At 63.6% G+C, this 12,908-nt stretch overlaps 1 protein-coding gene across 2 annotated transcripts in view; it reads right to left on the bottom strand.

The window, feature by feature from the left end:
- Positions 1 to 659: 659 nt before the first annotated feature.
- Positions 660 to 12,908, bottom strand: part of CPZ (carboxypeptidase Z) — a 29,629-nt gene continuing 17,380 nt past the window's right edge. The window contains exons 5-11 of one of the 2 annotated variants that reach the window (XM_049630224.1): positions 12,024 to 12,220; positions 11,525 to 11,686; positions 10,907 to 11,062; positions 6,521 to 6,656; positions 4,501 to 4,640; positions 1,324 to 1,423; positions 660 to 1,116 (exon numbers count right to left, since the gene is read on the bottom strand). In XM_049630224.1, coding sequence (XP_049486181.1) covers positions 761 to 1,116; positions 1,324 to 1,423; positions 4,501 to 4,640; positions 6,521 to 6,656; positions 10,907 to 11,062; positions 11,525 to 11,686; positions 12,024 to 12,220 — 1,247 coding nt within the window. In that variant the 3' untranslated portion in view covers positions 660 to 760. Of the gene's footprint in view, positions 1,117 to 1,323; positions 1,424 to 3,416; positions 3,752 to 4,500; positions 4,641 to 6,520; positions 6,657 to 10,906; positions 11,063 to 11,524; positions 11,687 to 12,023; positions 12,221 to 12,908 lie in introns of those variants that run through there. The other variant, XM_049630225.1, reaches the window with a different exon arrangement.

A 12,908-nucleotide genomic window follows, 5' to 3' on the forward strand; every position in this document is an offset into this window, starting at 1 on the left:
CTCATGCCTCCCTGTCTGATCGATCCTAGGACCCACACACCCACCGGACAACAGAGAGGCGGACCAGGAGGGGTCCTGGGGGAAGGCTGGGGCCTGGGGTGGGGGGCTGTCTCTGGCCCTGAGTTGGTAGCATCTTAAGCATGAGGAAGGGGCCAAGGGAGACGTTTCCTCCTGGAGTCAAGGCCCCATCAAGGCCAAGTGTGACCCTTGGGTGATGCTGAGGCTCTTGCCAGCTCTCCGGCCCTTGCGGCCTCGGCCTGTCCTTGAGGTCACCTGCCGCCCACACCCACTTCTCCCAGCCAGGCCCCCCCGACCTTGTCCTTAGCATCCCACCGCCACAGCCTCCCAGACACGCAGGCCTCAGCCACAGGACCCAGCGTGTCCGCTCCCGCTTGGCTGGCCCCGCGCCACCCGCCCCACGTGTGACCTTGGCGGGTCACATCCGCCACCCGGCGTCCGTATCCCCATCTGTAACGTGAGGGCCCTTCTCGCGCCAAGGCCTCAGGGTCCAGCCCCAGTCCTGGCCGCCTGTGGGACCGCAGGGGCACCAGCCCCCGGGGCCATCGAGGTGGACGAGGCCAGGGTGGCCCTCCCCCGGCCGGGTCCCCCGCTTCCCCTCGGCAGGCGCCTCTCACACAGGGCTTCTCGTCACGGCGAAGGTGAGTGGAACAGCTTTAAGAAAACAGAAAGCGCTTTACAGGGTGTCTTCAGAAGACAGAGGCGAGAGCCCGGAGCCCCGGGCAGAGGTGGGCCGTGGTCCCTAGTACTTGAGCAGCCAACGGGGTTTGTGCTGGCTTATCGACGTGAAGTAGGACCACCACCAGGGCTTGCTCCCGCCGGCCGAGGGCTGCCTCCGCCCCCCGAGGGGCTCCTGGGGCTCTCCGTACGGGCTGGCACCTCCCAGAGGGTCACGGACCGCAGACCCGCTTCTCCGCGGCCCGAGGAGGAACTTCTTGGGTCCGGTCCCCAGGGGCTGGAGAATGAAGTCCACGCGGCCAGCCCTCTTCATCCGGGCGGGGATGGTGACTTTCTTGATGACCTTGGAGTAGCCGGGGGCTTGAGCTATGACGATGTGGGACCCCGGAGGCAGCAATCTCCAATAGTCCCCGTCTGGGGCTGCGGACAAACAGGACACGAGTGATTCTCCGACCCGGGCTCAGATTCGGGCTCGAGGTGACCAGCGCCGGGGGTCCCAGGGGCATCGGCCTCAAGCAGACCCCGGATTTGCACCTGCCTCTGCACTGGCCCGGAGCACCCCTCCCGTCTGCTCCCTCTGAGCGCGTCCCGGAGCCGCCGCGACGCAGGTCCCGGGAGGGTGCTCACCTGTGGTGATGTCGTGGCGGATGCCCTTGACCAAAATCCGGGCGTTTTTGACCGGCTTGCCAAACTTGTCCATCACCACACCTTTGATGCCCCGGTGCACCTGAAGAGACCGGGGTGAGGGCGTGGCCATGACGTGCTCTCCGGGGAGCCCAGGCGGCGCCCGCCCCCCCCCCCCCCGCCAGCTCCCCTGTCTGTCCCCGGAGCCAGGGTCTCCGGGGAAAGCGCCTGGCGGACCCAGCTCCGCACCACCCGCCTTGCCTTCTCCAAGTCACTCCCTTCTCTGGGCCTCGGCTTCCTCATCTGTGAAGCGGGGTGACCAGTGAGCCCCCCTCTGGGCTTGTGAACGAGCCTGCAGCTGCTCGCTCGAGGGTCCACCCGACCCCCTCTCCTGGGCCCGGAGCGCCACCAGAAAACCGTCAAGCCCGTCTGAACCGCCACGGCCGCTGCTCTGAGCCTGCGCACAGGGACCCGGGCCCCAGGCGTGGACCCCGCGGTCAGCCCCAGCCGAGACACCGACGGCGCTCTGATCCCGGACAGGCTACCTCGTGTCTCGGCACCGCCTCCCATCCGTAAAATGGGGCAATGGTGCCAACGGTCAACACACAAGAGGCCCAGCGACAGCCGGGACGGGGTCCTCCTCCCAGTGAGGATTATTCTGGACCCTTTCTCACTGCTCACCACTTATTTCTGGGTGACCTTGGCCCCGTCCCCCCCCCCCCCCTCCAGGCCCGGCTGCCCGGGTCTCCCCAGTGTGAACCGGTCCAGACACGGCACCCTCGGGGCAGATGCACACACCCGGCCCCCAGACGGGGAAGCTCCATATGCCTCAGGGAGAGCCCCCCTCGGCACCGCCTGGCCCCCTTCACGCTCTTCTTCTTGTAAGGTCGACAATCACAGAGGTGCCTGGGGGCTCCGTCGGTTAAGCCTCCAACTTCGGCTCAGGCCACCATCTCACAGTTTGTGGGTTCGAGCCCCGCGTCGGGCTCTGTGCCGACGGCTCGGAGCCCGGAGCCTGCTTCGGATTCTGCGTCTCCCTCTCTCTCTGCCCCTCCCCCACTTGTGCTCTGTCTCTCTCTCTCTGTCTCTCAAAAATAAATGTTAAAAAAATTTTCTTAGGGGCGCCTGGGTGGCTCAGTCGGTTAAGCGTCCGACTTCAGCTCAGGTCACGATCTCGCGGTCCATGAGTTCGAGCACCGCTTTGGGCTCTGGGCTGATGGCTCAGAGCCTGGAGCCTGCTTCCGATTCTGTGTCTCCCTCTCTCTCTGCCCCTCCCCCGTTCATGCTGTGTCTCTCTCTGTCTCAAAAATAAATAAATTGTTAAAAAAAAAAATTTAAAAAAAAAATTTTTTTCTTAAATGTCGACAATCAACAAGTCAACCTCCCCTTGCTCTATTGGGCTGAAAACAACTTGGGGCCCACAGGTCGTGTCGAATGAGGCCAAGGTGACTGGGTGGGAGGGGAGACGGTGCAGTGAGACCGCTCTCTCCCAGGAGGCTGCCGCCTACACCTCCAGTGCCCCCCCCCCCCCGCCCTCCACCCCTCTCTCCTGCCCCCCCCTCTGCTCGGAACACCTCACCAGCTCCTGCACTGGCCATTCCTCTCCCCCACACTCTTCCTCCAAGAAGTCCTCCTTGATGACCGGCCACATCAGGGGCCTCTTCTGGGGTCCCCAGTTCCAGGCTTCCTTCTCCCAGCCCTGATCTCACCGTAATGTCACTGTCTGCCCTCCTCCCCCCGACCTAGAGACCAGACACACAGTAGGGCCTCATTTAATGTCAGCTTGCATGGGTTAGACTTTGTTCTGTCCTCGCTTTGGGGCTGAGGAGCGATCTCCATGCAGACCCGGGGCCGTGGAGGTCTCCGGCAGCGAGGGAGGCGTGGCGTGCACGCCCCTCCCTCCCGACCCGGGGAGCTGCAGACACCCACCCGAGGCCTGGTCAGCATCACTGTGAAAAAGGCCTCCATGGGCCATGGCAGGCTCGATCCTTATCAGAAGCCCCAGCTCGGCCCTCCCGGGGGCGTCGTCCTGTGGCGGGAAGCTGGGGGGGGGGGGGGGGGGGGGCAGCCACACCCGGCTGCACGCCCCACCCCCCACAGCATCGCGCTCACTATTAAATCTTTATATCCCAAGACTTCACATGCAATATCCACAGAGCAATCCCAGCTCCATTTAAGGCTCCTTAAAACTCATTTTCACCAGACGGCCGTAAAATGGAATGAGCAAGCAGTCTGACCCAGACCCATTACCGAATGATGACCCTCCCCACGCAGCGAGAGGTCGCTGGCTCGGCCATAAAAAAGAAACTCAAACAACGCTAATAACGTCCATTATCTGGGCTCTGCTTCCTTTTTTTTCTTTCTTATTGTGGCAGCGGCTTATCCAGGAGGTTCTGCTTGGTTCTTGCCTGGCGGAAGGTTCCTGATCTTTCTAGAAAGGGTTCGTTGACAGAGCTGAGGTGTGGGGCAGGCAGATCTGACTTCCAGCTCTGGACACTCGCTAGGTGACACCGTCTGACCCTCTGTCTCCTCCTCTGGTTTTCTCACAGGCACTGAGAGCCAGGCACGGGAGCCACGCGCGACCCAGGAGCCCCAGACCCGCGCTGCCCCTCCCCGGCATCCGTCCCTCTACCCATAAAGCGGGGCAGCCCCTTCTCCCACCCGGGGCTGGTGTCAGGATTCAATGCCACATGTGGGGGCGCCCAGTGTGGGGTGCGATTCACATACGTCCCCTCAGTGTCCCCTTCGGGCAATCCCGTTTCCCTCCCAGGGCCTGCTTCTCACGGGGACATCGTGCCAACATGTGATTCGCGGGAGTCTTGGAAACGCTCAGGGAAAGTCACAGAGGCGTCCGTGGAGCCGCCGTTAGGTGTCATTTCACCTCCTGGGTCCCCGTCTCCCTGTCGCACGTGGCTACCTCCCTCAGACCCCCACCACGCCCCTCCGCTGGGAGCCACGCCCCCAGGCAGGACTCGAGGAGGCAGGGGACACTGGCACCTGGTCCCCACACGGTCACCGAGCCGCAAGAAGACCACCCCCCTGGGTCCAGTGAGGATTATTCTGGGCCCTTTCTCACGGCTCACCACCTATTTCTGGGTGACCTTGGCCCCGTCCCTCCCCCACTCCAGGCCCGGCTGCCCGGGTCTCCCCATCCCCCAGGCCCCCAGGCCCAGGGCTCACCATCTCCACGAAGTTCAGGAGGGGCTCTTTGTTGTGCTGCCAGATGGTATAGAGGGCCTCCTCCGGGGGGAACTTCACGCAGCCCAGCTCCACCGTGATCTCAAAGCAGTTGCTGTGCAGGTAGTTGAAGTCGGACATGCCTGCAGGGCGGGGGCGGCCTGAGCGCTTCCCGCACTCGGCATCCGCCACCTGGCAGGAGGGAGGCTGCCAGACACCCGCGAAGGGGTGACGGGTGTTGTCGTCACCCCACTGTACAGATGAGCAGACCGAGGCCCAGGGCCCTGCCGCTCTTACCCGAGGTCCCTCGGGGAAAGGGCACAGCTGCTCTTTAAACCCAGTCGCTCGGCACCCAAGGCCACGGGCCTATGCTCTGTCCTATGTGCCCCGCGGTGGGTAAGGAACGAACCCGTTTCCAGTAGAGATACGGGCAGCCTGCGGCAGCCACATGAGCCCTGGCGTCCGAGCCTCTGCCTCCCCTGCCGGTCTGAACCCCAGTGATACACTGTCCGTTTGCCTAGACGGTCCCGGGAACAGCCTGGGGAGAAGATCCCCTAATCTCCATTTCCGGGGAGAACACAGGCTGGGCAAGGCTGGACAGTCCGCCAATCGGGTGGCCGAGAGAGGCTTCGAGAAAATCGGGCCGACCACCACCCACCCGCTTGTGCCCTTCGCCCCATCTGCTTCCGGGATTTCTTGTCCCGCAGAAGCTGCGAGGGCTCTCCAGGCCAGCCCTCTGTCAGGAGCAGAGGGGGCCCCTGTCCCCTGGAAGCCAGAGCCTCCCCAGAGCCCTGGTAAGCCAGCGGCCACCGTCATGGACTTGACCTTCACCATCCGAAGGGCAGCCACACTCCAATCCACTGGGTCCCTCTGTCCTTGGCCACTGGCCCCACGCTCTCCCCAAGGGAATGAGCCTGCTTTCCTCTCCCAAGCTCAGACCCACTGTGGGGGTCCTTTGCAGACCCCGGAAATGGGGTCAAGACCCAGGCTGGAGCCTTTCCACTGGGGTCAGGGAACCATGCACCTGAAGCTGCCTGTGCCCCCAGGAGTCAGGGAGCAAGAGGGGACAGTGTGCTGAGCAGGGGTGTGACGGGCTGCAGGACCGGGGCCGGAGGGGCCGCCCCCCTGCCTGCACAGAAGTGGGAGGCTGGGCCTGTGCCCTGGGCGCCACCAGGCCCTTCTGTCCGAGCCCGAGCTCCTCACCTGCCACATGTCACACATAGGTGTCATGCCGGCGTGGAGGGATGGCAGGCAGAGCGTGGGGGCTCTGGTCGTGGCATTCGGTGCCAGGCACAGCCCCACTGCTCTGTGTGATGTGCACCCGGGACAGCTTAGCAAAGAGCGCGCCAGTTAAAGCTGAGCAAAGTTTCAGTGTAAGTATACCCCGTGCAGTTCTTGGGACATACTTATACAGTACCCAAAATTCCTCATTATCTTTCTGAAATTCAAGTTTAACCGGAGTCCTTCGTTCCCTGCGACAACCCCTACTTGTCCCCCGAGGGGACCTGGTCACAGGATTGCCGCGTGGCGTGTGCCCGTGCTCATGAACTACACTGCAGAAACGGCAGGGGGCGGGGGAGTCCAGCTGGACCACACGGGCCAGAACTGAAGCCAGACCGCCCCCGCCCCCCGTCCTCCCGCCCCCTGGGCGCTTTCCACGCACGGATGCCAGGGGTGCACCTGTGCTGCTCCCTAAAGCAGACGTCCCCGAATCCCCTTCCCAGAAAGAGCTGGGACACAGGGCACCGGCCCCCCCCACTCCATAACCCCTCCTCACCTTCCCCCTCCCCTCCCCAGCCCCTTCCCTCCCCCTCCCACATCCCCCTCATTCCCACCCAACCCCCCATCCCTTCTCCAACCTCTCCCTTCCGCCAAATCTCCCTCGGCCCTCCCCTTCCCCACCCTGCACCAGCCCCTCCCCAACCTCCCCCTCCCAGACCTTCCCTCACCTCTCCCCTGCCCCCTTCCCATCCCCAGCTCTCCTCCCCCCACCAGCCCCAGCCCAGCCTGTCCACCCCCGCACCTCCGGTGAAGCTGTACCAGTCTGCCCCGTTGATGATGCTGCCCCTCTTCAGGAAGTTGCCACCACACCTGTTCTCCGACCTGTCCATCATCATGGGGTGGACATCCGCGTAGGCCCTGGCCAGCAGCTTGAACATCTGGAAAGGACACCAAGGGAGAGGTTTCCTGTGAGGCCAAGGCCAGAAGCTGGGGGCCCCCTGCAGAACAGTCTCAGCACTGGGGGCAACGGAGCGAGGAGGGGCCCCCACAGCCAACACCCGCAGCACAGATAGACGGGAGTCACGTCCACAGAAGCAGCTCAGCATGTGCAAAAGCCGGGGGCGAGACAGCCAAGCTCAAGGCACCGGTGGTGGCCACGTGGCACATCGTGGAACCCTTGCACCCTGGCCGGGGAGTGTGAGCTTTCTTGAGGAGGGGGCACGCTGGGGGCACACTGAAGGGACCTTGGCAGGGCTCGTAGAGGTTGGCTTTGCACTTTCCAAGGCGCTTCCTGCAGAAGGCGGGCCTTGGGGGAGGCAGGAGGCTAGAGTGGGCCTCACGTTCACTGACTTCGCCACCGATTTCCTCCACAATAACTGTCACCTCACATTCCCCGGGGACAACTTGTACCTGAGGAAGCCCCCACCTGCTGCCACATGACACGCACCTTCCAGGTGGCTGGTGGGGGGACGTGGGACACAGCCCACGGGGCCTCCACCTCCTGGCGGGTTCACGGCCCCGGCCCCCAGCCCAGCACGCACCCCGTCAGGCCCCCACCCCAGGTGGGGCCCACGGGGCTTCCTGTGCCTATGTCCCAGCACAGGACACAGGGTCTGACTCCGGGCAGAAGCTCCCAAGGGGGCGCCGTGTGGACGAGAGGGCCACTGCACTACCCTCGTCGGAGCCCCGCAGCCCCGGGAGAAGCCTGTCCCGAGAAGGATATCCCTCTGTAAAAAGGGAGTGGGCTGGGCAGGTGGGGTCAGACCAGAGCGAGGGCCCCCGGGGTCTGGGGAAGGAGGGTCCGGTTTCTCGGGGGGAAGACTGTGCAGAGTCAGCTCAGCCCCACAGACACAAACCAAGCCCCCAAAACACAACCCCGTGCGTGTCCTTCAGTCACTGAGGCCAGCCTGCAGACGGGGCATGGATGTCTTGCGGGGGCAGCCCCTGCTGCAACAATGTCCTCGGCCAGGAGTCCGGGGGCCTAAGAAACTCGCCCTCTGCCTCCATGTGCTGACGGGTTGCTGGCTAGAGCTCTGCCCGGTTCCCACCTTTCTGGCCCTCCCGTCTGCCTGCAAAGCGGGGCCTGGGCCGAGGCAGGTAGGGGAGGCCGGACCACACTCTGCGAGCCCTGCCCTCTTGGCCTCCCCACCCGTCCTGCCTGGGTCTCCCTCCCCTCACCCGTTAGTCAGCCCCGCTGCCAAAGCGTGTGCCCTCAGGAGAGCGGGGAACGCCATCATCATCCCCGAAGCCCAGGGACGCCCGAGCCGCAGGCCCCGCTGGGAACAGGCCCGACCTGGGGGGCTGGCGCGGCACAAGGACATCAGAGGCCAGACGGCGGTAAATGAGAGGAGGCGGTGCGGCAGGCTGCTAGGACGGTAAGGTGGCAGGGACACGGCAGCTGCGGGGCCCCAGGCCCCGGGAAGGACCAGACTGCCTGGTTGGGGCCGCCCGAGACCCCGCAGAAACTGTCGCTCGCTCTTGCTGGACATGGGCTGGGTTGGGGAGGGTTTGCGGGGCAGGACAGAGCTTGAGCCCAGCTTGGGAGTAAGACTTCGGCGGAAGGGACAGGTGTAGGGGGGACAGGAGCGGGGCGGGCGGCCACGGCCGGCCTGGGGGCCTAGAACACCGCCAGGAGGTGTGGGCTCTCATCCACGGGGCGCCACGCGAGTCTGGGGGAGGTGGCTTGGGACACCCCGGCCGGCCCCTCTTCACGCTCCCTCACGCCCCGGCACCCCTCCCGGGACCCCGGTTTCCACTGAGACCACTGCTGGCTATGGGCCTGAGGGTTATCGATCCCTGATTGATGGCTGGTGGGAAAGCCTCAGTTTTCTGACTCTGGAGGGACTCGTTGAGGTGAACTTCCCCCCTAGGGACGTCTTCACGCGTCTGCCTCTGAGATTCAGAGACGCCGGGCCTGGCGCTGAAGGCTCCTGCTGCCCAGAGGACACGGGCTCGTCCAGATGTTGGCCCTGCCGTCTGGGTCACCACCCGGCCTGGGACACTTGCTGAGCTCTGAGCACAGAACCCGGCCCCCCCTGCAAGACCGGGGCATGTGCTGGCTGCAGGGGCCGAGTGAGTGAGCGCGTGCGTGAGAAGGTGTACGAGTGGGTGTGTGACTGGGTGAGTGTGTGAGTGACTGAGTACGTGAGTGTGAGAAGGTGTGTGAGTAGATGAGTGTGTGAGTGTGTGAGAAGGCGTATGGGTGTGTGAGTGTGTAAGTGCGTGAGTGTGCAAGTGGGTGAGTGGATACGTGGGTGAGTGTGATAAGGTGTACGTGTGTGTGATGTGTGAGTGCGTGTGTGACCAAGCATGTGAGTGTGTGAGAAGGTATATGAGTAGGTGAGCGTGGGGGTGAGTGTGAGAGTGGGTGTGTGTGTGAGAAGGTGTGTGAGTGTATGTGAGTGAGTGTGTGAATGTGAGAAGGCAGGTGGGTGTGTGGGTGAGTGTGTGAGAAAGTGTAGGAGCGGGTGTGTGAGTGGGTGAGCGTGTTAGTGTGTGGGTGGGAGACTGAGTGTGCAAGTGAGTGAGTGAGCGACTAGGTGAGTGAATGAGTGAATGACTAAGGTAGTGAACAAGGGAATGAATGAATGAGGGAGGGAGTGAATGAGTGAATGAACAGACGAGTGAATGAATGGACGAGTGAACGAACAAGTGAACGAGTGAACGAACTAACGAACGAACAAGCAGACGAGTGAACGAACGAGTGAACAAGTGAGCGAGTGAACGGACGGGTAAGCGAGCGAATGAGCGAGTGAGCGAGTGGACGGATGGACGAGTGAGCGAGTGACTCGGCAGAGCAAGGGCAGAAGACGTGGGACCAGAGGCCTGGGCCACGTGGCAGCGCTGTCCCAGCTCTGGTGGGGGCGGGGCGCTCAGCCTGGTGCCCGGGCGCCGCCTCCCCGGTTCCGGGGCGAGCCTGGCCCCGTCTGGGGGCCCCGTCTGGGTGCCTGTGGGAAATCACCTCCTTCAGGCTCCGCCGAGGCAGACGCCTCCTCAGGGAAGCCCTCCTGAAGGCCCAGGACGGGCTGGGGGTTCACCCTCCTCGCTCACGCCCACACAGCCTGCGTGGCCCCCGGCCCCCCCTCCCCCCGGGGCGGCCCTCTGTCCCGGCCCTGCCCGCGTCCGGCTCCGCCTCCGAACCTGGATGGGGCCCTCAGTGCCAGGGCCGGTCCAGCTCGATCCAGACCTGCAGCGCAGGGGTCAGGAGAGGCGGGGGGGAGGCAGAGCCGACCCACACGGAGGAGGGAGAGAGCAGGCCGGGCCCCGCACCACGTCTGGTCCACCGGCAGGCCTTTCGAGTGGCCTGGGCCGAGGCCCCAGGCCGCCAAGGAAGAGCGTCCAGCTCTGCCGTCCCGGGAGGGGATGGGAAGGAGCCCAGGGGCTGGCCATGGCGAGAGGGGTCACCGCGGGCAGCTCGGGCGGCTCCTCCGGGGCCCTTGCCGACGGGCCCTGGGCCATCACGGATCGCCCCCTTCACCTCCGTGAAATGGAAAGTGGCACCTCCCCACCCCCGGAAGCCCAGCCTGCAAGGACTCCAGGATCAGGCAGGGGACGGTCAGGACTGGGGGGCTGCAGGCGGCGAGTCCTTAAGGGGAGAGTGGGGTGGAGAAGGTTCTGGGCATTATCGCGTCTCTCGCCCTGCGGGTCTGATCGGTGAGGGAAACTGAGGCCTGAAGAGAGGCAAGTCCTCCTCAGACCCAAGGGCACTCCAGGGCCAGAATTCTACTCTGAACCCACGGCACCCCAGCTCCCACGGAGCCCGCCCGGTGGCCCTTAACAGACCTGCAAGGCCCACGGGAAGCAGGGAGGCGGCCAAGAGCCCCGCGGGCGCCAAGTGCGCGGCAGCACTGCCCTCTGCTGGCAATGCCTGGAACCCCACCCTGTCCCTGGACACAAAACACCAGGCCACCAGCCCGGCAGGGAGGGCACTGGGGCTGCAACCCCCACCCTAGGGGCTCCCAGGTGGGGACACTGATGGAAAGCGGGGTGTGGCCAGTGGAAGGATGGGCTGCTTCCCGCTGGCCAGAAGGCTTCCTGGAGGAGGGGGCTTTCGAGCTGGGCCTGGAGAGCTCCTACTGGTGCTGTGACTGCACGGGTCTCACTGAGCTCAGAACAGGGATAAAGCCAGCCCCGAGGGCGCCACCCCACACCGCAGCCTCCCATGCACGCGCGGCACACCCACACTCACCTTCTCATCGGGCGTGGGAGAAAACTTCTCTTCCTGGGAGTGTTTGGAGAGATCGAAGGGGTAGGACACCACCAGGTCGCCCCCATGGAGGCTGGCCGAGAGCACGAACGGGGTGGTCCGCATCCACTTTATTATCGCCTTGGTCTCGGGGGCCACCTGCCCGGGACAGAGGAGGCCACCGTGGGTCGGGACCAGGCACGCCCCTGCTGGCCACCCCCGGCCATGTCCGCAGGCTCTGTCGCAGCCGTCTCTGGGCTCTCCAGGCCGGCCTACCCCGCCCTGCCTTCAGGATCTCCTTCCGATGCCACCAGGCTCATGCCCACACCCCCGCCTGATGCTGGTTTTCCCGCCTCCTCAGGCTGTCACTGCCTCCAGGCAGCCTGCCCGGGTTGCTGTCACTGAGTACCTGCCGGGCCCAGGGTGTTTTCAGTCCGTGTTCCCTGCATCCCAACAACCCAGTGAAGGGTTATCCCCGTTTCCCAGGTGGGAAACAGACTCAGGGGGCTCAGACTGCTCTCCTGTGGGCCCCGGGAAGAGCCAGAGCACCTGCCCCCAGGCGCATACCCCTGGGCCGGGCCCAGGCCGCTGCGGGGTGGGGGTGGCGGGGGTGGCTCCTACCTTACCCCACCAGTAGTGCTGCGGGATGGGGATGCGGCTGCTGCGGATGCTGCCGGATGCCTCCAGGCGGTAGTACTCAGACGTCAGGTCGGGGAAGTTACGGTTCAGGTCCAAGTTCTGCGCGTTCTGCCTCCCGCTCGTCCACCCGTTGTAGCCAGCGCCCTGAAAACACAGCCCACCCCCACCTGGGGGTCAGCACACCCCGCCCTGCCTCTTTCCAAAGGGAGGCCACAGGGCTGGGCTGGGCTGAGTGGGAGGTGAGGGCTGCAGTTTTCCTCTGGCTTCAGGTGATGGACTCGGGAGCGGGTCCGGCCAAGCTGTCCTTGACCTCCTCTCCCACCTGTCCGTCCCCACCCTCACGTAGGACCCTGCTGGTGCGGCTGCCTGCTGAACTCCCGTCACCCAGAACGGTGGGCGCGCAGACCCTCCATGACTGCTAGCCAGTGAACGGATGGGAGCGTGCCCGCACCCCGCGGGATCCGGTGTGGGGGGCACTCACCTCGGCGGCCGCCACCTCGTACCCGTCGGGGTTCATGGAGGGCAGCAGGTGAATGCGGGTGGTGTTGAGCAGGCGCTGGATGCGGGGACTGCCCAACAGGTACTCGGAGCACAGGTACTGGGCCAGGTAGATGAGCATCTCCCGCCCTGCCACCTCATTGCCATGGATGTTGCCGATGAGCTTCACCTCAGGCTCCACTTGGGGGAGATACAGCGACCTGAGGGGTGATCTCAAACCCTAGGGTCCCCGGAGACTTGAGGGCCCACGTGGCAAGGCTGGCGGGATGCTTGGGGACCTAGCCATGCTTGTTTTGGCCCGAGCATCTCTATGACTCGTGTCTCGTCAAAGTCACTACTTACTAAGCTCAATTCCTACATTTAGCTGTGATTATTAGCATGACACATCAAGGATATTAACTAATAATATATGGTGTCGTTGCTCTGTGTGAATTTTATTCATAGCCACTTTCCACATTTGTGTAGTAAGTTAAGGTGTACATTGGTGCTGAGAAGGGAAGGCAGCTGGCCCTCAAATGAATGGAAGGGGGGGAAGAGAAGAAGGGGGAAGAGAGGAAGAGAAGGAAGAAAGAAAGAAAGAAAGAAAGAAAGAAAGAAAGGGAGGGAGGGAGGGAGGGAGGAAGGGAGGGAGGGAGAAAAAAAGGAAGTTAGTTTGGAAGAATGGATGATGGATGGTGGATGGATGGATGGATGCAAGGATGGATGGATAGATAGATGGATATTTGTATATTTGGACAGAAGTATGGATGGGTGGATGGATGGATGGTGGATGGATGGGTGGATGGTGGATGGAGGATAGATGGATGGATGGAAGGATGGATGGAAGGAAGGATGTATAGGTAGATGGATGTTTGGATATTTGGACAGA

The sequence above is a fragment of the Panthera uncia genome, chromosome B1 (genome assembly GCF_023721935.1).
Source record: "Panthera uncia isolate 11264 chromosome B1, Puncia_PCG_1.0, whole genome shotgun sequence".
NCBI classification, from domain to species: domain Eukaryota; kingdom Metazoa; phylum Chordata; class Mammalia; order Carnivora; family Felidae; genus Panthera; species Panthera uncia.